The sequence below is a fragment of the Microtus pennsylvanicus genome, chromosome 3 (assembly GCF_037038515.1).
Source record: "Microtus pennsylvanicus isolate mMicPen1 chromosome 3, mMicPen1.hap1, whole genome shotgun sequence".
Taxonomy (NCBI): domain Eukaryota; kingdom Metazoa; phylum Chordata; class Mammalia; order Rodentia; family Cricetidae; genus Microtus; species Microtus pennsylvanicus.
This window is the reverse complement of record NC_134581.1, coordinates 55,221,596-55,243,929: the sequence shown is the minus strand read 5'-3', so window position 1 is coordinate 55,243,929 and position 22,334 is coordinate 55,221,596. Positions and strand designations below refer to the sequence as shown.

At 47.5% G+C, this 22,334-nt stretch overlaps 1 protein-coding gene across 2 annotated transcripts; it reads left to right on the top strand.

The window, feature by feature from the left end:
* The first annotated feature begins 8,676 nt into the window (after positions 1-8,676).
* Ubap1l (ubiquitin associated protein 1 like) lies at positions 8,677-20,527 on the top strand. 2 transcript variants are annotated; one of them, XM_075965487.1, is made up of 5 exons: positions 8,688-8,903; positions 11,050-11,637; positions 13,854-14,063; positions 18,832-18,933; positions 19,764-20,507. In XM_075965487.1, exons 1-5 carry the CDS (start codon positions 8,784-8,786, stop codon positions 19,896-19,898), a joined length of 1,155 nt encoding a protein of 384 aa, XP_075821602.1. In that variant the 5' UTR covers positions 8,688-8,783; the 3' UTR covers positions 19,899-20,507. The 2 variants fall into 2 exon arrangements, with proteins under 2 accessions (XP_075821603.1, XP_075821602.1); XM_075965488.1 differs by lacking the exon at positions 18,832-18,933 and having other exon boundaries at positions 8,677-8,903; positions 19,764-20,527.
* Positions 20,528-22,334: the final 1,807 nt, after the last annotated feature.

Below are 22,334 nucleotides of genomic sequence, written 5' to 3'. Positions count from 1 at the left end.
TGGCTGGTAACCAGGCTTGTTACGAGCTGTGTCTTACATTTTAAATTAACCCGTATTTCTTCTCTACCCTCTACCATGTGGATCATGGCTTATTACCTCATTTTCTACACATCCTGCTTCCTCTCTGCTGACATCTCCTCTGACTCCACCCTTTATGCCAGCATCCTTAGTTTGGTCGCCATGCCTATACTTCCTGCCTGGCTACTGGCCAGTCACTTTTTATTAAACCAGTTTGAGTGACATCTTCATGGTGTACAGAAGGATTATTCCATAGCATTGATTTATCATATTCTTTCTTAAAGATATTTCTTTTATTTTATGTGTATGATTATGTCTGCATGTATGTCTTTGCACTACATGCACTCCTGGTCTCAGAGGCCAGAAGAGAGTCTGATCCTCTGGGGTTGGCATCACAGATGGTTCTGAGGCACCATATGGGTGCTGGGAATCAACCCCTGGTCCTCTGGAAGAGCACCCGGTACTTTTAACCACTTAGCCATTGCTCCAGCCCAAGAATAATTATATTTTAAATGAAAAAATTCATACCCCAAAACCAGGAATTGTGAGAGACTAACACAAGCTTTTAAGGAATTAGATAAACACCCGGAAGAGTAACAAGCCATGAAAGAAAGACTCGTTATATGTTAAATGCTAAGTATTTGGCTGGAGTACCTGAGTTTGTGCTGTCTGAGAATTTGCTGCAACAAGCCAGCCAGTTTAATCACTCTGAAACCCTGTATGTTTCTTTGTCCATGTGACTTTTTAAAAAGCTTAGCTGGGATTACACCATCTGTTGTACTGTTTGTGTCTTCATATTTTGTCCACAGAGAAGCTCTCCTGGGAATTACAAGGTAAGTATAAATTATGTCTTTTTCCACTTAGCTTCTTGTGTTAATGATAATGTTTAAAAAGGCTTCTGTCAGCTGATGAATGTTTCTCTTTACCTTGTGAGTTGTGAATGAGCTGTGTACTCTTGTATCTAACCACACAGTAGTTCCGGATTGTCACACCTGGCTGCCGTTGAAGATGCTTTCCAAAGCAGATTCCATTTGCCTTTGGAATGAACTTGTTTTCTCATAATCTCTGAAGTAACAGTCGAGGTGTTTGAGGCAGGTGGTGTTAGACTTGTATAACTGCACATCTGTAGGAAGTTTCAGCTTTATTAATTCATGTGAGGATCATGTGAGCTAGAATTTGAGCTGTGTCCTTTGGGAGATAGCTTTTTGTTTTCCATTTTCCATAACTAAATTAAGTGTTAAGAGCATAAAAATGAGTGAACAGGATTCCTGCCTTCCTGGTATTGAAAGAAGTTAAAGACTGTGAAAGGTTTCTCTCTTTTACCCATCTACACTAGACCCACTGACCCAGACCTCACGGGTAGTTCATTATCCTGTCTCCATCTTGTCCATCTAGACTCACCTTTACTGACCCATACTTCATGAGTTGTTCTTCATTGTCCTGTGATAGTGCTGCTGATCTATCTGTGTTTTTATTGCTCAGATATTTCATACAAAATGCTCATAGATGCTAAGAAATGCACTATAAACTCCTCCCTCCCCAAGAACACAGGTTAAAAGGAAGATGGCCAATAATACAACAGTCAAAACCTGTTTTGAGTACTTTGAAGGTTTTATGAGATCACAAAGTAGGAGCTGACTTCAGACATAACACATTTAAGATTATATAAACAGTATCATATGGTAAGAATAAGTTACTATTCCACCTATATGTGTGGTGGAATATACATGTTCACAGTATAACTATGGGTCAGAGTAAAAGGGGGTGCGGGGAGCTGGGAATGTAGTTTGGTTGGCATAATGCTTGTCTAGCATGCATGAAGCCCTGACTTCAGTCCACAGCACCCAGTATAACCAGATCTCACACTTAGAAGGTGAAGGCAGGGAATCAGAAATTGAAGGCCATCCTCGGCTGTCGGAGAAAGCTGCTTTGAGCAGGAGATGTTTCAGCTCTGGGGAAAACTTAGTTGTTGAGAAGACAGAAAAACAGGCAGAATGAAGAGTGGCTGTGCAGAGCGCTGTGGATCAAGGGACTATGCATGGCAAATGAAGGCAACTCCGGCTGGAGGTACAAGGTAAGAATTGGTCTAGTACTGGGTGTGGTGCACAACTTTGATCCCAGCACTCTGGAGGCAGAGGCAGGCGTATCTCTGGGTTCCAGGACAGCTATGATTACACAGAAAAACCCCGTCTCAACAACAACAACACACACACACCATCAGTCTAGCTATTGCAAGCCTTGAGAATTTAATTTTTATTTGGAAAGAACCTGAGAACTATGGAAAGAGGAAGAATGTCACTTAATTTTGTAGTTTGAAATAATCACACTTCTGTGTGTGGAACAAAATTACAATAATAGCACACGAGAAGATAAATGAAGTGAGCTGTTCGGTGAGGAACACCAGCTTGGATTCCCACTTAGCCATGGAGGTGACACAGACGGACTTAAGAAGAACCTTGGCAGAAGATTTGAGATGGAAGGTGGTAAAGGGTCTGAGTGAGTGTTAGTGCCCTGGATCAGCTCATCATACCTTGAGACGAAGACCTCTGGGGAGGAAAATCTACCTTGAATGCTGTTGCAGGCCACACATCGCATTTACTCACTTGTGACTCCTCGCTCCATCCTGGCTCCCGTATCTGCTGTCTGTCTCATGCTGTAACTTCCTGGATGCCTGCTCTTTGATTCTATGCTCACAATCCATCCTCCTACCCTCTGATACCCACGGTAAACCCCGTCTGTTTGCTAAAGCCCTCCAAAGCCCCACAAGAGTTAGGCTGCCTCCCCCAGTGCATTTTAAAGTGTTCAAACTTGAAAATTTAAACTGTAACTAATTTCCTCTGTGGCCTTTGCTATTCTTCAGAAAGAGACCCTCGGAATCTCCAGACTAGAAGCTGGATCAGGGTTGTAGAGAAAACAGTTATTAGGGATGCAGCTGTCAGGTGGAGGATTGGGAGAGGGATTGTTATGTCTGTATTTCAAGTGGACGAGAATTTACACTGGAGCCTCACTAGAACCTGGCCTTTTCCTTCTCTATAATTCAAAATTCAAGGGTAGCTGATACTGAAAGATAAGTCTGAGGATGGTAAAACCTGCTGAGCTTTCCTGAACTTCCCGGAACATCCTTAGTCCTCACAAGTGCCCAGTAAAAATAAGCCAGCGGGGCAGATTTTACCCCAAGACTTGCCATAAGGAGCCATCCACTGACGTGCAGTGACGTGGATTGGGGCAGAAAGACACTGATGAGAACAGACAGACTGGAGAGGAGATGTGGGAATTAAGGGCTTTGGCCACCTGCTCTCGCTTGACCTGCCTGCTCCCAGATTACCCACTCAGCCTCTCTACGTGAGGCTGTCCTCTTGGGAACAGGACGGCCACATAGTGACCCCAAGCAGCAGGGCTATATTGTCATCCTGTCAGTGCTGACAGGTTGTGTGGGGCCAAAGGTGAGCCCTAGTCCAGGCTCCTGAGTGTTAGCACACTGCCAGGCTATGATCAGGAATTTAGTTTTTACGGCAGTGAACTCAATATTAAACCCTGTATAAAGACAAAAGGAATGAAGGTGCATTTTGAATTCTCGAATTTCAGCCTTGGTAGGCTTGTGGACCAGTCCTGATTAATGACCTTACCATAGTGCTTGAAAATTACAAACGTTCATATCTTCAACCGCTTGTCATAGCCAGGCTTTTTAATTTGAGCCATTCATGGCTGGGTGTGTATTGGGTCACTGTTTTACTTTATATACCCTATGACTAAAGAGGTTAAATAATACATCCTATATCTATTGACCATTTGTATATCCTAATGAGAATTTAAAACTTCCTATTGTGCCAGGCGTAGTGGTGCACGCCTTTAATCCCAGCACTTGGTAGACAGAGGCAGGCGGATCTCTGTGAGTTTGAGGCCAGCCTGGTCTACAAGAGCTAATTCCAGGACAGGAACCAAAAGCTACAGAGAAACCCTGTCTCAAAAATAAAAGAAGAAGAAGAAGAAGAAGAAGAAGAAGAAGAAGAAGAAGAAGAAGAAGAAGAAGAAGAAGAAGAAGAAGAAGAAGAAGAAGAAGAAGAAGAAGAAGAAGAAGAAGAAAAATGCTTCTGGGTACACCTTTTCTTGACAGAACCTAACTATTGCAGGAAAACAAACATCAGACAACATTGGCATCACCTTGTGTTTTGTTTCATCTTAGTGTTTGTTTGTGTTTTGTTTTGGTGCTTTTGACTCAAGATTTAAAAACTGGTAGAGTGAAGACAACTGCAGTTGGTTGGAGCAAGCAGCCTCAAAGTTGTACCATGGGACTGAGGAGTAAGATTTTTTTATTGTGTTTTTTTTTTTGTCATTGTTTTTGTTTTGGGTTTTTTGTTTTTGTTTTTCAAAGCAGGGTTTCTTAGTAACTATGAAGATAGTTCTAGAACTCACTATGTAGACCAGGCTGGCCTTGAACTCACAGAGATCCAGCTCCTTTGCCTCCGGAGTGCTGGGATTAAAGGCGTGCGCCACCACCGCCCATCTGTGGCTGAGAATTGATTGTATATTGCTTTTTTGTTTAATAAACATGCCAATAAACTACATGGTTAAGGAAGTTATTCATCCTCCCAAAACCGACCCTACTGGGAAGGATAATGACCAAGTCTGTGTCCCAGGTCCGCACAGGGGAGGTGGCAGCATTGCTTTTGTGTAGATTATATGCATTACTGGTTTTTTTAAATATTTATTTATTTATTTATTATGTATACAATATTCTGTCTGTATGCCTGAAGGCCAGAAGAGGGCGCCAGACCTCTTTACAGATGGTTGTGAGCCACCATGTGGTTGCTGGGAATTGAACTCAGGACCTTTGGAAGAGCAGGCAATGCTCTTACCACTGAGCCATCTCTCCAGCCCCCGCATTACTGGTTTTTAAAAATCTTCTGCTATGGTGGTTTGAAAGAAAATGGCCCCCATCGAGAGTGGCACTATCAATAGGTGTGGCTTTGTTGGAGGTGGTGGGCTTTGGGGTCTCCTATGCTCAAGCACTCTCAGTGTGGCACACAGTTGCTTCTGTTGCCTGTGGGTCAAGATGTAGAAATCTCAGCTCCCAGCACTATGTCTACACTCCCATGTTCCTCTCCAAGATGATAATGGACCGAAACACTGAAACTGTAAACCAACCCCAATTAAATGTTTTCCTTTATAAGAGTTGCCATGGTCATGGAGTCTTTTCATAGCAATAGAAGCCCTAAGACATCTGCTTTAATACCTTTTTACTTTTGTTTTTAATTTTGAGTAGCCAGTCATAATGCCCTCCTTTTTTGTCCCCCAACTTGAGATTATAAACTTTTGGTCTCCCTGGGAGTGGTTGGAGATGTTTATGCATCCAGAGGCTCACCTGCACACTGACTTGAGACCAGTTTAGTAAAAGTGAACACCTTACAAACAAATAGAAAAGAAGTGTTTGTTTTGGGTAGAGAGATGACTAACTAACCTGTTTTGAACACTTCCTGCTCTTTCAAAGGACCTGGGTTTAGTTCTCAGCACCTACACGGTTACAATTGTAACTCTAATTCCAGGGCATCTGATGCTGACTTCTAGTCTTGAAAAGCACTAGATGACACACATATACATAACACACAGGCAGGTAAAACACTCATAAGTATGCTTTTTTTAAATTAAAAAATAACATATATGTTATACATTGTATGTATATGGAAATATATATTTGTTTTTTTTGTTTGGGTTTTGTTTTGTGGGGCGGTTTTTGTTGTTTGTTTTGTTTTTTTCTGAGACAGTTTCTTTGTGTAGCCAAGAGTGGCCTGGAACTGGCCATATAGACCATGCTGGCCTTAAACGCACAGATACTCGCCTGCCTCTGCCTGCCCCCTTGTACTGAGATTAAAGGTGTGTGCCAGAGCTCTGTTGTTTTACTCTGCCATTTGCATCTAGAATTGCAGGATTGAAATTAGTGTATGGTGTGAAGTAGAGGTCATTTTTCTCCAGTTCTGAAGGTCATTTACACTAAGCAAGTGTGCTACCACTGCCCTGCACCTTCAGACCCAAGACTTTCATTTTGCCCTCAAAGCGGACGTCAGGTTGATCAGAACATTTACTAAGAGGTCTTTTCCACTGTTCTGCAGAGCATTCTTTTATCACCAATCAGGGTTCTGTGTGGTGTGGCGTCTCTGGACCTTTTGAAGGGCCTTGTGTCACTACCGCACTTATTTTTTGTTTGTTGTTTGTTGGCTGGGCAGTTTTATTGTTGCTTGTTTGTTTTCTTTAGTTTTGGGGAAAGGGTCTCACTCTGTAGCCCTAACTGTCTTAGACCTCAATATGTAGACCAGACTGACCTTCAACACACAGAGATTCTCCCCAAGTGCTAGATTAAAGGTATGATGTCTGGTAGTCTGTCTGTCCCTCTGTGTCTGTGTGTCTGTCTCACTTTCTCGTGTCTCCCTTCTTCCCCCCCCCCTCTTTTTTGTTTTTAAGATTGCATTGGGGTCACCGGTCAGTGGTGGCACACACTTTTAAACCCAGCACCTGGGAGGCAGAGGCAGAAGAATCTCTGAGTTTGAGGCTAACCTAGTCTGCAGAGTGAGAAAGAAAACCTGTCTCAAAATAAAAAATAGAAAAATAGAAAATAAAAAAAAGAAAAGAAAGAAAGAAAGAAAGAAAGAAAGAAAGAAAGAAAGAAAGAAAGAAAGAAAGAAAGGAAAGGTTGCACTGGGGCTGGGGAGATGGCTCAATGGCTAAGAACACTTCAACACTTCCTGTGCTTACAGAGGCCAAAAGTTAGAATCCAAACCCCATGTTGAGCAGCTCATAACATTCTTACCTCTGTGGGAACCGGCGCACACATCACCTACATTCATGCAACACACATTAAAAAATAAAATCCCTAGGGTTTGGAGAGATGGCTCAGTGATGACTCAGTGGTTAAGAGCACTGACTGCTCTTCCAGAGGATCCGGGTTCAATTCCCAGGAGCCACATGACAGCTTACAACTGTCTGTAACTCCAGTTTCAGGGGACCTGACACCCATAGCAAAACACCAATGAACATAAAGTAAAAATTTAAAAAAGAAATCCCCTGGATTTTCTTGGTTCTTTGTAACCCATTTAATTTTAGAATTAGCATGGCAATTTACACCAAAAAATGTGATAGGATTATGATCTTTCAGATCTGTAAATCACTTTGCAGAGAATTACATATTGAAGTTTATCATCTTCCGGCAAGGAATGTTCCTCCATTTAATCTAGTAGCTTTTGGTTTTCTATGTAGAGGTCTTATACATACCGTGTTAGATTAAGACCTTGGTGGTGAATATAATGTCAATAAACACCAATGATCTATTTTTAAAAGTTCAATCTTATTATTTTTTCTTTTTTTTTTCAAGACAAGCTTTCTCTGTAGCTTTGGAGCCTGTCCTGGAACTAGCTCTTGTAGACCAGGCTGGCCTCAAACTCACAGAGATCCGCCTGCCTCTGCCTCCCGAGTGCTGGGATTAAAGATGTGTGCCACCATCGCCCAGCTCAATCTTAAATTTAAAAAATGCCTTTACATGGTTTGTTGTTTATATATAAGGATATAGTTTACTTTGTCTGTTGACTGTGTATCCAGCATCCCTTCTAAATTAGGCTACAAATTCTAAGAGTTTTGCTCATAGATTCTTTTGGACTTTGCTCCTATAACTGTGATATATCAGAATGATTGATTGTTTTCTTTCTTTCCAATCTGTATGTATACCTTTTCTTCTTGCACAAGCTAACATCTGGTACCATGTGGGACAATTGCCCTGTTTCAGCACCAGCCTTGAGCACATCGCTCAGTATTTCACTTTGAATGGGGTGTTTGCTGGGGATGGTTAAGGATATTCTTCACTAGCCTGAGGAAGTTGCTTTTTAGTTCTGAGCTGCTGTGACTTACAGAGTTTTGTTTTGTGCAGGTTTTGTCTTTGTTTGGGGGTTTGTTTGTTTTTAATCGCTCTAAGTAAGAAGCCCAAAGCCTCATCAGAGCAGGCAAATATTCTCCCACTGAGTTGTATCCCCAGCTCCATGTTTCTTAAAAATAATAGAGAGGGGGTTAGAGTTGTAGCTCAGAGGTGGAGTGCTTGTCTAACAAAGCAAAGCTCTGGGTTTGGGCCTCCCCTCCAGAAAATAAAATAGCAGGGAGATGGCTCAGTGGTGAGAATGCTTCCTGCTTTAAGGGGACCAGAGTTCAGTTCCTAGCTCCCATGTCAGAAACTTTATGGTCAAACCACTTATAACTCCAGGTCCAGGGCATCCTGAGTCTACGGAGATGTGCAGTTATATAATTTTTCCACTTTATTTTGTTTTTCTTTAAATTTTTTGTTACATTTATTGTGTGTGTGTGTGTGTGTGTGTGTGTGTGTGTGTGTGTGTGCAGCGCAGTGCATGTGTGGAGGTCAAAGGGCAACTTGCAGGAGAATGCACAGGTTTGGATTACCAAACCAGGAAAGTAATTGAAAAACTAATCTTGTGATATTTTGGTAAGTTTATAGTTTTGTATTGTGCTCTATTCATAGCTGTCTTGGTGTGCATGCAGCCTGTGGGCACAGCTGGGACATGCCTGGTAATGCATGCCATGGACATGAAACAGTCAGTTCGGATGCTCTGGGTTTTCCTCCTTTCTTCCCCAGACAGCACTGGCCACTTCTTCTTTCCCTTCCAGCTGTGGGGCCTCCACACAGAAGAGCGTGGCCTGAGCCTGGTTCTGAGGACTCTACGCCTTCTCGCTACCACTCAGTTTTCTGAGACAGCTTCACCGTCTCGGGCAGAATGAATGTCCTTGATGGTGTCCCCTTTAAGGTACCCAACGACCTTGTGATGGACACAGAGCCCTACCCTGCTCCAGAGATCAGTGTCCGGTACTGTAGAGAGCTCCTCCTGGGCTCGATGGTAAGTGAGTCTGTGTCTAGCCATCCTTGGATCTGACACCTGAGGCTGAGCCCCTGGGGCCTGCCTCATGACTGTACAGGGAAGCTTGGTTTGCTTTCCAGTAGTCTAGGGAGTCTGAAAATAAGCCAGTAGGCTCCATGGAGAAGGCTGGTGTCTGGGTGGTGAAGTTGTTTCCTAGGTCACCTGAGAGCCTGCCTGTCTGAGCGGCCTCTGTGAATTGCTTGTCACTGCCAGTGTGCTCCACCTCATCCCCTCTTCCCTCTCAGCTGTTAGAATCACTCTAACCCTAACCCAATGATAAGACTCCGTTTCCAGAATCTTCTGTTAAAAAGTACAGATAATGCCAGGCGTGGTGGCACATGCCTTTAATCCCAGCACTCGGGAGGCAGAGGCAGGTGGATCTCTGTGAGTTCAAGACCAGCCTGGTCTATAGAGATAATTCCAGGACAGCCAGGGCTACACAGAGAAACCCTGTCTCAAAAAAAGAAAGAAGCACTCTGTAGGCACATTAGGGGGAATAGTTGTCCACAGCCCAGCACGCTGGCTGGGGCCTAAAAGGACCTCAAGCCTCTTCCGCTGTCCTGCAGTGGTGGTGCATGCAACCTTGGGGTAAAAGTGAATTAACTTTCTACATAATCAAATTTACTTAACGACTTTAGGGGAGAGATATGCTGCATTTGCATTTATACTTAAATATGAGGCTGTAGCTTGGGGTAGAGAAAATGCCTATATCATAGCATACATGTATCATAAGGTACACACAAATCCATATAACTTAAAATTTAAAATTGCCAAGAACTTAGAAGCTGATCTGGGGCTCCCATGTATGGTAGCGCATACTATATAATCCAAGCAGTTTAGAGGCTGAGGCACGAAGATCCTGAGTTCTAAGACAGCCTAGACTACAGAGTGAGACCTGTCAAAACAACAACAAAAAGGATATGATTCAGCTTTATTTAGTTTGCACATGAGAAATCCAAGGTGCAGAGAACAAAGATGATTTATTCAGTAACCACCCAAGGCAAGACTGACATCTAGTTTTACTCTCCAGATCATTCTGTGGTAGCTAAGCGTGGGACCTAACACATGAGAGATAGTGTAAAAAAAACAGCTTGGGTCTCGGGAGGCAGAGGCAGGTGGATCTCTGTGAGTTCGAGACCAGCCTGGTCCACAAGAGCTAGTTCCAGGACAGCTAGGACTGTAACACAGACAAACTTTGTCTCAAAGAACCAAAAACTAACCAAACAAAAAATCACAGGAGGGAGAGGGGAAGCGGTCCTGGAATTCAGAGCAGAGAGCACAGAGTCTAGGAAGGAGAGACCTGGGGTGGGTGGAGTGAAGAGGCTCCAGTGGCCTCCAGAGCACACAGCAGGATACCAGGTCCTGCTCTTTGTGCACAGCTCTGACTGTCCCTGTAGCCTGCACTGTGGCCTCTCTTACTCTGACACAGGCCTGTGATACAACCGTGGCTGGCCTATATCTTACTGTGTAGACAAGGCTGGTCTGGAACTCGTGGAGATCTGTCTGCCTCTGCCTCTCAAGTGCTGGGATCACCACACCTGACTCTGTTCTGCTCTTTTTTCCGGGGAGGGGGGCAGTTGATTTTTCAAAATAGGATTTCTCTGTGTAACAGCCCTGGCTGTCCTGGAACTAGCTCTGTAGATCAGGCTGGCCTCCACCTCACAGAGATCCACTGCCTCTGTCTCTCAAGTGCTAAGCTCACAGATGTGCGTGACCATGCCCTGTTTATGTGGTGCTGGGGTTAGAACCCAGATATTTGTGTGTGCTGCAACGGCAAAAGTGGTTTCTATAGAGAGTCTTGAGGTAGCTGTTGCTCAGTGACATATGAAAGGTGAAGGGTGTTTAAATATTGAAGTTTTACCATGGTCATTCTATTAACTCATTACTTGATTTGCCCTTCATGTCAGGGTTTGCCATTAAACTGTTATGATGTCTGTCGGCCCCAGAAACATCTGTAAAGGAGGATGGGAGTGGGCTGTGAGGCTATCCAGAGCTTAGAGCCAGGAGCTTTCCCCAGCTGGCAAATTTGACTGAACAGGGTTCTCAAGGCAGCACAGAGGGCTGCGTCTCCACGGCCCTGGCTTGCCACAGCTGAGCCTCACTCACATCAGCCTTCTCTCTGCAGTATGACTTCAGCCTGGAAAGGGAGGCTCTCTTCTGGGTGGAAGCAGTCGTCCGAGGACCTTGTCCCCAACAATGCAAGGACTTAGGGATGGCATCAGCTCCTCCAGCCTGGTTCTTACTGGTCAGCCCAAAACACAGTCTGGTGCCTGCACCTGCTGAAGTCAGAGGCCCAGAGGCTGGATTGCAGGAACCTGCCGAGGAGGAAGAGGAGGAGGAGGAGGAGGAAGAAGAAGAAATAGGGGAGAAGAGGGATGAGGACGATGCTTCTTCTGCCAGCGAGGAGGAGATGGACTCCAGCAGCCCTCAGCCTGGCTCCCCTACAGCCCGTCGCCGCTGCTCGCTGGATGTGCTGCGAAACCTAAGGTCTGAGTTGGTTGGTGCCCGGCGACGGCTCTCGGAGAGCAGACTAGCCTCGTGTCCTCGAGCCCTTCTGCACCGCTTCCGAGGCCACCGCACTCTGAGCCTGAGTGCCAGCCTGGCGCCAGCCCCTGACCCAGCACCTCAGCCCCCCAGTGAACCCATGCTGCCTCCACGACCCTCTACCGCCGGCGCTATGCCTCCACTGCGGAGCCACAAGCCCACTGTCGCTGTAAGAACTTTGTGTTCTCCACGGCCACAGGCCCTAAGCCAAGACCACCAAGTTGAGGGTCCCCAGCCTGGGTTCCTTCCTCTCTGCTCATCTGCTCCCACCTGGCCCTGTGGTCCTGCCCTTCCTACAGCCTAGTATATTCTGCTTGGAGGCTCGTCCTTCTCTCGATTTCCCACATGGTGTATGTCACAATGATTAACAGTCGCAGTTTCTAGTCCCGTCCTTATCTTGCAGTGGAATATGAATTCTTTTAGGGGTGGGATGGGATAATCATTTTTGCTTACTGGGCACCTAGCAGTAGACCCTACCGACAGGGGGAGCTCAATGAATGCCTGCTGGAGACTCTGCTCTGGGGCTTCACACTGAGCAGGCTGGAGAAGCTGGCAGCTCAATTAGGAAAGATGGAACAGTTGCTTCCACCAGATACCCAACGGACAAAGGATAGAGAGGATGTGGGGGGAGGCCCAGATTCGGTTATGGGATTGGCTTTGACAGACAGGACTTATGCAGCTGGCAAGACCGGGATAGAGGGAGTGCACAGATAGTCCTAGAGCAGAAGGGAGCCTACAGTCCAGAGAAGCTTACCATCCATCCGGGCAGCTCACGTGTGCCAAGTTTTGTATTTATATCTTTTTCTATTAAGAAATGAGTAAATTTCAGAGTCCACAAGTCCTGGATCCAGGGGAGACTGAGGCAGATCCAGCCTGATAGCAGAATGTGGGGCTTGGACACAGTGATCTGTTCCACAGTCAGACACGGGGGTGCTACAGAATAAGGCCAAGGAGAAACTGAATCCAAAACACAGAGTCCGGAAATCTGGCCGGGTTGCTGGACCTCTCTGCCACCCTCTGCTTATAAAGATCAGCGTGACGGGGGGGGGCTTTGGGAACTGGACAGATTCCAGGTGTTGATGCCAGTAGGATCTTCCCTGGTCAAGATCAATTTAGTTAGCAGACCATGGTGGAACACACTTGTAATCTCAGCAGCTCAGGAGACTGAAGCAGGAGAATTGTCACTGTGGGGCCAACCTCGGCTACATGACTACTTTAAGGCTACTCTGCTACATAGTTATGAAACAAGACATTGTCTAAATAGGGGGGCCGCTGGGGCAGAAGGATGAGGCATAGGGAAACTGAGGCAGACAGTAGCTAAGAGTCTTTTTCAAAGACAAAAGCAACACCGCTGCTCAGATCCGGATGGTTAGCGGTTAGGGTTAGAGGAGGAGTCAAAGCAGAGTCCCAAGGAAATGGCGATATTTGCACCGAGGCCCAGGAACAGGCAGCACCTGGATTTCCCTCAGAAGAAGGCAGATCTCGCCTGGTGGTGTGCCAATGCCTTGATAGTTTGATTCCCAGCTGGGCGTCCTTCCTCGTGATACCAGCCAACCACAGGAATAGCCTCTGTAGCGCAGCATTTACCTGGGTGCGTACACTGGATTCCGTCCTGCTGGGGCCACCTGGGGTACAGCATCCCCAAGGCAGGGTTCACGTCTCAAATGTCTATTGTGCATCAGGTCACTGACGTCTCTGAACCTGGATTTCAATCTGTGATATGAATTAATGGGGTGATTCTCTCTCTCTCTCTGAGACAGAATCTCATGTAGCCCACGTTGACCTCAAACTTGCTATGTAACGGTAGCTGAGGACAACCTTGAACTTTTATCCTCCTGCATCTGGGATTACAGGCATACACCACTAAGCTCTGTGTATGAGATGCTAAGGACTGAACCCAGGACCTTTTGCATTTCAGTCAGGCATGCTACCAACCAAGCTATATACCTTGTCTGTCTGTCTTTTGTTATTTCTTCCTGACAGAACCTTTTACTGTGATGCCCAGGCTCACCTTGAGTCTCTGGGGTCAAGCAATCCTCCTGCCTCAGCTCCCAAATAGATTCCGGGTGTGTACCACCACACTCGGGCTGTCTATCCTGTCTCATTCTCAGTGTTGTGAGCGCTAAGTGAAACATTAGCCTTTGCTGACAACTTTTACGTGCCAGGCCCTTCGCCAATGAATCACTTTGCTCATGTTCTGATTTATGCCTCCTAACAGCCCGATGAGGTGGGTTTAACTGGCCTCTGTTGACATCTTGGCAAAGTGAATAGAAAATGAGTTGGTCCCTGCAGGACTAAAGTTCACCATGTGTGTACAGTGACGTCCAGCCCAGCTGACTGTGACCTCCTTTAGGTTACTGACATGCCGTCCTCTCTGTGTTTCAGTCCCTCAGCCCATACACCTGCTTGCCACCTCTTAGTGGGACACCGCAGCCCCTCAACTCCTATAGATTGCATCCTGATTCGGCAAATGACCTACTGTCTGCCCTGACCAAAGAGGAGCAAGACCTCATCTGGCCAGTAGTCGCTTTGGGCTATCCCCTGGGAAGGGCCATTGTGGCTCTGCAGAAGACAGGAAGGCAGAGCCTAAGCCAGGTGAGTGGGCCTGGGGCTGAGGGGCTGCCATGCTGGAGCTAGGTAAGGTCAAACGGCTTTTGACCTTTGATTCGAAAGAAGTGTTTCTCCCTCTCTCTCCCTCTCCTGTCTCCTCTCTTGCAGTGCTGGGGCTTGACGGGCCTTGTACACAGTAGGCAGTGTCTCTACCATTGGGCTAAAGCCCCAGCCCAGCCCTTGCTTCCATCTCTTTAGTGGTAGAACCTCAACTTGGCACAAATTACCAAGTTTTTGATTAAATTTCTAGGTCTTACTATTATGCCCTCCACAGGTCTTTAGCAGGAATCCCTATGGCCATTTAGGGGATCTCCATATTTGAACCCATGCCCCAAACACAAGAGGCTGGAGCTTTAACCAACGAAGATCCTCTCTACAACTGTCTGATAGGGCAGTCTCCACTGAGAGATCTCTGTGTGTATTTGCTCATGCGTGTGCTGGTGGGGGTGTGGATGGCAAATGCACACACAAATATGCATAAAGACCATAGATCAGCCTTGGGTGTATTCCTCAGATATTACTATATCTGTTTAGACAGTCTCTTATTTCTTTTTCTTTTTTTAATGCTTATTTATTACGTTTACAATGTTCTGTCTGTATGTATGCCTGCAGGCCAGAAGAGGGCACCAGACCCCATTACAGATGGTTGTGAGCCACCATGTGGTTGCTGGGAATTGAACTCAGGACCTTTGGAAGAGCAGGCAATGCTCTTAACCTCTGAGCCATCTCTCCAGCCCCCAGTCTCTTATTTCTAAGTGATGTTTGCTGCCTCACCTAGGGTGGCTGCCTCGGTCCAGTGATTGGCGATACTTGCCAACTAGGCCACATTTCTTCAGAAAACTAGCCCCGTTGATTCTAATTGATTCTAAGAGTGTGAGAGAAAAGCTTCAAGGTCACCTGAGCCTAGCCTTCAGACCGTGCATACATAGTCACTTCCATCTCTACTGTTAGAGATGTCTTTGAGCAGTCTAGATCTAAAGGGTGGAAAAGTAGATTCGACCTCTCGATTGGAGGACTACAGAGAAACCCTATCCATTGTCAACCTTCCACAAAGAGCTTCCAGTGCTCAGGAAAGGCTTCAGGGGAGTTCCCCCACACTGAGGGGGGCTTCAAGGCAAGAAGAGCTCTGCTTCTGAGATAAGAAGAGCTGCGGTGACAGGGACAGTGTCTTCGGGAGATGCTACTAACCAGTCTAGCTGTGGGAGGTGTGAGAGGCAGGCTCCTGGGACTTAGATAAGGGAGGAAAGTTGGGGCCAGTTGAGGGCACTTTGAAACCTAGATCAAACGTTGGCAAATGACCCAATAGACAAAAGGGACGTACGGAAGGACTGTGAGCAGGGATGGTAGGTGGTACTGAGTGCCATTGCCTTCACCCACACCCCTCCCAATGTGCCATCCCTGCTTTGCACCATTGTCTAAACGTCAGGATTCTTTGTGGTTGGAAAGCTGGCTTCATGACAAGCGGCACTTCCTTAGTTCCTTTGGGATCACTCCCCCCTGAAAGACATTTTAGTCCAGTAAGTCCCCTTGGCCTAGATAGAGGATAGATGACCCAGGAGAAAGGACACTGGGTTATGGAGACAGGGGCACTTAGAAAATATGGAAAAAAGCTTTGGCCATTCCTCCCTCCCTCCCTCCCTCCATTCCCAGCCTTCATGTGTCCACTGCAGCCAGCAACACAGGCATGAGTAGCACAGGAGAAGGTTCATGGGCCAAGTGCATCAGCTGAGGGACACTTGTTCTAACAGGCTCCCTTTGAGGGTTTCTTTTGAGGAATATATGTTTGGAATCAGTGACTTCTGGGGCTTTATTTTGGTGTCTGAAGGTGACATCCTTATCTACCCTGAGCCTGCAGCAAGCCTGGTAGCTTTTACAGTTCCGTAGGCCCAAAAACTGACCAAGCAGTAGAATCTCCAAATGCAGATGTCCAGGCCTGGTCCCCAAGGGCCCTTCAGTGGATCTGAGGCCTGATATGTAGTTTGGCATGGTACACAGGTAGTCAGCTTTTCAGGGAGCCCGTGATTTGAAGATGTGACTGCATGTCAGAGTCACCTGGAGGAGCAGTGACAGGACCCGGCCGACAGAAGAGAAAGCCCGAGGTCCTGCGTTAGTCGAGGCGGAAGGAGAATTGACTCAGAAGTAGCCCTATGATGTTCATACATAGCATGCATGTGTTGTTCCCCCTCCACACACACACACATCATACACACACAATAAAATAAATAAAGCATTTTTGAGACACACTCTCCAGGCTGTCCTGGAACTTGTAATGTTGACCAGACCGGCCTGAAACTCAGAGATCCTCCTGCCTCTGCTTCCCAGTCCTGGGATTAAAGGCGTGTGCTGCTAAACACAGCTATGAGTAATTTTTTTTTAAGTTAAAATCATCTGGAGAGGCTGGTGGAGACACATGCCTTTAATCCCAACAGAAGCAGACAGATCTCTGAGTTCGAGAACAGCCTGGTCTACAGAGTGAGTTCCTGAGGACCAGGCACGGTTACACAGAGAAATCCTGTCTCAAAAGGCAAAAACAATAACAACAACGAAATTAGCCTGGAGAGCCACAAATTTGTCTCAAAGTCCAGACTCTGTCCCAAACCAGTTATATGAGGCCCTATTAGTAGCTTTTAAAGCTGCCAGAATGGTTGTAACAAGCACCAAGGTTGAGAGCATTGCTGTGAGGAAGTGTCCACCCTCTGCCCCTGTCCATTCTCCCTTTCTCTGGAGGTGACAGTTTCTCCAGAGTCCCTGTCCACTGTCACGTCAACTCAGAGCCCCTCCTGCCATTCCTGATCAGAGTGACCGAGAGGCACTGAGAGGTCAGGTGATACGGACAGACGTCATTCTGGGACTCCGGCAAACCATCAGCTCTACCAGGGCCTCCATTTCCTCAACTGTGGAAGGGGTTGGGACGAGTGACTTCCAAATGCGCTCAGAGCCAGGTCTACATGTCCCGTAGCTCCTCCAGCAGGAGCTCTGGACTCTGCTCCTGCAGCCCCAGGTTCCAGCTCTAGGCAGCCTGCTCTCAGCTGCTTCTTGTGGAAGCTTCCTGTGCTGGGACAAGCAGACCAAGAGCTCCAAGCATTTGAAAACCACAGGGCTAGACTCTCTGTGCTTCCACAGGCTCTGAAGGTCAGCAGAAACTTGACCTAATCCTTCCCAGCTACACACGTGGTTCTCACAGCCTAGAGCTTTCATCCGGCACCTGTTGGCTGTAAATCCTGCTTCGATTTGTCCTGCACTGGCATAGTCCTCCATGTCTGGTTTATCTCCTCGGCTAAGCTGTGTGTTCCTTGAAGGAAGTTCTTAATTGGTTTTATGAACATGGCATGTGTTTATTATGCTGGTGATCGGGATGCCGTGGTGACAGACTAACCTCCCACTGTGTGCCAAAAGTGAGTGGACCCAAATATAACAAGAAGCAGTATGCATTGCAGAGGGTGGGTCTGGCTGAGAGCCCCAAGGATGGATGGCCCAGTAAAGACAGTGTGCAGAGAGGAGGCCTCCTGGGAGGAGAAGGGGCTGGTCCAGGATGGGGAACTGGAGGAGGAAGCTGAGGTCATGAGCAGGCTGGAATATGGTGAAGAGGCAGTGTATTTGTTTTGGAGACAGGTTTACCTGTACTGGGCTGACCGCAAACTCGCTTTGCAGCTGAGCGGGATCTTATGTGTGTGTGTGTGTGTGCATACGCATGTGGCTTAGTGTTTGTGTTTATGTGTGTGCAGGTGTAGACACTCATGAGTGCATGAGAGACCAGAGAAAATATCCTAGTCTCTGCTTTATTCCCTTGAGATAAGGTGTCTCACTGGATCCACAGCTAGGCTGGCAGGCAGTAAGCCCCAGGAATTCTGCTTCTACCTCCCACAGTGCTGGGGTTACAGGTTGGCATGTGACAATGTCCAGATTTTTCTGTGGGTACTTGGCACTTGACTTCAGGTCCTCATGTTCAAACACTCTTATCCACTGGGCCATCTCCCCAGCCTTGACCTTGAACTTCTGATCCTCCAGCTTCCACCTCCCCAGAGCACCGCGTGCCCAGATTTATGGTGCTGGGGATGGAACTTCATACATGCTAGGCAAGCGTGCTACCAGCTTAGCCACCTTAAGGCAGTACTTACTTTGGTTTTTGTTGTTAGTTTTTTGAGACCGGTCTTTCTATGTTATCAGCAAGCCTCTAGCTTTGGTGTAAGGGTCCTGAAGGCAAAACAAGCCTCTGATGGCGTAATGTGGGGGCAGTGGTTAGAACGAATTTTCAGCCCCTGGAGAACTTCCTTCCCTGCCACTGCCCCTTCCCCCCTCCGCCAGCTCTGGGGTAGACTGTTGCCTGCTATAGCATTCTAGGTGACAGGTGTGTCTGGGAATGGGGAGGGGGCGTGGGGATGGGTGGCTGCGGAGGCTCCTTTTACATGTGGGTGCTGCTCTGAGAAGGATGGGTAGTCGGGTGGTAGGACATGTGGTGACTGTGGGGGGTTGACTTTTTTTGTTTAGAGCTTGTCCTGCACCCCACTTAGGCTCCATGAACGTTTGAAGATCCCTTCTCTTGGATTCTGTCCCTCAGCCTGGGACATGTATTGAGGGCCTGTTGTCACTCACCTGCCGGTTCCCAAAGGAAGCCTGTCCCTCTTCTGTTGGTTTCCTGTTACTTGTGACAGATTGTCCAGTCTCCGTGACCTTGGGGAGATCCTTGGGTGACTCCCTAGCACATCCCTGACACCCCTTTTACTATCTTTCCCCCATGCCTTCTTTGACCCAGTTTCTCGGCTACCTCGGTGCCTGTGAGAGGCTGCTGCGGCAGGGCTATGATGAGGCCCTGGTGGATGAGGCCATGGAGATGTTCCAATTCTCTGAACACCAGGTCAGCTGGGCACCCTGCTTGGACCCCAGGGAGTTGCAGGGGTGCAATGGCTCCAGAGCAGCCTGTGGACTGGCCAGGAGAGAACAGGCCTGCTCACACTGGGGAGAAAGTACTGACCTAGAGAGTAGAGTGCAGCCAAAGGAGGAGACAAAATGAAGTGGAGAGGGCACCTAGAAGCTGGTGGAGCTGGGCCTTTCCGCCGGTCATCAAATCAACACAACACATATTACTGAATTTCTGATGTTTTTGAGACTCCCATACCGGAGCAGACCGAAGATGCTTGAGCTCAGGGAGATTGCTGCCCTCGCAGCATGCAGGGAGCTACAGAAAGAAACAAGTGTCCATGATAGCCCCTGCCTCAGTAACAGGGCAGTAGTAATTCACAGGGCTGAGAGTTGCAGGAAGGGTACCAAAGAGGAGAGGAACATGCAGGGGGGCCGGTGTGGGGGGGTCTTCAACAGAGGCTGAGCTCCATAAACCCCAGCAGAACCAGCACACAGGCAGTACTCCCAGCTGGGCCTGTGTGTCCTGCGGGACCCGCTGTGCACTCCCTCATCCTGCCCTAATGCACATCACAGAGAGTCGGAGTGGGCCAGATGCTGGAGCCTCAGCAAGACCGGAGCCTCCTTTCCTTGGTGGAGGAAGAAAGCATAGAGTTCGCCTCCCCAGAGGAAGAGGAAAATGACAGGCACAGCCCAGAGTCAGGCTTCTCTGCTGAAGGGAACACAGCTTTCTGGGACGGTTGGAGGTGTAGTGGGCACCAGGGAGGGGTACACCCAGGATCGGGGCAGCCTTGCAGTGATGGCATACCCTGTCTTCCTCCTCTTCAGGCAGGGGAGTTCCTGCGACTCTGGCAGCAGTTCAGTGATATGGGCTTCCAGCAAGACCGGATCAAGGAGGTGCTGTTGGTCCACGGCAATCAGCGTGAACAAGCCCTGGAAGAGCTGGTAGCCTGTGCCCAGTGACAAGCCAGGACACTCTGTGATGCATGGCTGACCAGTGAAGTACCAGACTCACCACCCATCTGAATTGTATTATTAAAACCTAATAAGACAAACCAGGTAGTGGTGGTGGCACACACCTTTAATCCCAGCTGGTGGGAGGCAGAGACAAGTGGATTTCTGTGAGTTTGAGGCCAACCTGGTCTATATAGCAGGTTCCAGGACAGCCTGAGTTACATAGGAAGACCCTATCTCAAGCAAAACAAAACAAAGGAATCTGACAAGGTCTACATTTTCCAGACCTGGCTCCTCTTCCATTAGAATCCTTAGGTAATCCCCTGGGGCCTGCACCTTATATTCTGACTCAGAAAGCACAGATGGGCAGCCTCCAGGAACGTGGTTGGCTAGAATTATATTGTTTAGTTTCTCTATGTCGCCTGGTTGGCGTTGAACTTGTGAGCTCAAGTGATCCACCTGTGACCTCAGTCTCCCTGGTAGCTGTCTAAACTTGTTTTATTTTATATCCGAGGCTCTCTGGAGGCCTTTGCAATGCAGCAGGCCCATGACCCTCGTGCGTGATCCTCTAGACCTCCAATCCGTGCCTCTTTCTGCTCTGATAATCTGGGTCCTTTACCAGTCTGTATCTTTGGGTTAGGGTGGGGCGGGACAACAGTCATCTCTAGCCACCCCAAGCCTATATTTAAGAGGCCTCCAGAGATTGAGAGGACCAGTTGCTTGAGTGGCCTGTGACTCAGGCAAGAGGTCACAGGTCAAAGCAGCCCACCCGAAGTCCTCTGACAGTTACCAGGATTCAGCAAAGCCTGTGGGAAAAAACCCAAGGAAATCGCCTGTGTCTCCTGGCCCTTCACTTCCTTGCTCTGTTGTGTATAGGAGACTTCCGCGGCTGAAACAGCAAGCCGGGACTGTGACCCAGGTCTCCTGCGGCCCACCTAGCTCCCTGTGCTCTCCACTAAGTCTCAGTGCCAGCCAGCTTGAAGTCACATTGAAAATACTCCCTGGTCGTCTAACTTGCTTTGAATAAGTTGAAAGTAATGCAGAGAGAAGTATTTGGGAAAATCGGCTAGCATAAAGTTGGTCAGGAGACTGTTGCTAAAATCAGACTGACTTGGAAAAGAGTAAGCATCTGAATGCGGAGAAGCCGTGATGGACCTGGCGCTTCATATTCCACTCAGTTAATCTGGCTCTGAATGCCATTTTTATTAAGTCCGTTGAATTAGAAGTGACCAGCTGGCAGGCCCACAAGCCACTTGCCATTCCTATCCTTCCCCCTATCCAATCCTTCCATTTCCATCCCTGGGAAACTATTGATTACAAATGAGACAATGGAAAAGTTGTTAGTTTACAATTAATATTGTTTGATTTTTTATTTCATTCATTTATATAGTGACTTCATAAGTTTAATTAGGTTTGTTTACAGGAGCATGGGTAATTTACCAGTAGCTACACTACTGAAGAAAATGTCTCCCTTCCCTCATACTCACTAACTGCCTCTAGGATCTATAGCATAGCTCCTCAGGGAGGGGTGGTGTCTCATAAGCCACACCCCCTTAACTCTTCTTTTAGGAGGTGGAAAAATAGAGTTTGAGGCATAGACTCTGAAATCAGATAGGGCTACAAGTTCAGCATTATTACTAGCTAGCCGTGTGATCTTTTGAAAGTTGCACATCTTCTCTGTGCCTCAGTTTCTCATTCATAAAACAGACGCTGAAGCTTTTCAATGATGTGGTGTGGGACAGGGCATCAGATGCTTGTGGCGCTGTATCTACCAGTCCATTCACATCTGTGTCCTCCCTTTCCTTGTCCTATAGCCTCCACCCTTCCCTGCTCATCCTCCCTGTCATTAACAAACGCCAGCTGCTGTGGTTTGCTTAAGTGGTCCTGAGGTTTAGACTTAGTCCCCCACTGATGGTGCTGGTGGGAACGGTGGACGGAGGTTCCACCACGTCCTTGAAGAGGATCCTTCTCTCTTCTCCACTTCTCGGTCACTGTTATGTGTGCAGCTTTGGGTTCCCACCATGATGCCCTGCCTCACCACAGGCCCCCAAACAACACAACAGAGCTCCCATCCGCTGGAACCTCTGAAACTGAGTCAGAAATGCCCTTGCTTTTCTCATTCATTTCCCCAGCAACAGAAAACTGACACAGCCGCTTTCCATAACTAAACTCAAAACACCTGAGCAAACCTGTCTCCAGGAACCCAACCTCTACTCAGCAGGCGGGGAAAAAGCAGCCAGAAAGGAGGGTTGTGGAAGGGACACCTGGGAAAATGGCGGCTCTGCAGCTAAGGGTCAGGAGGCTCCTGAGTATCACAGGTGACACACACAGGCTGCCTGTAGTTGGGCTCTGGATACAATGACCTCCAACAGGGGAGGCCAAGAGGATGGGGGAATCCAAGCTCCAGGCAAAGCCAAGCTGGCCCAAATCCAGCCTTGCTTCCTG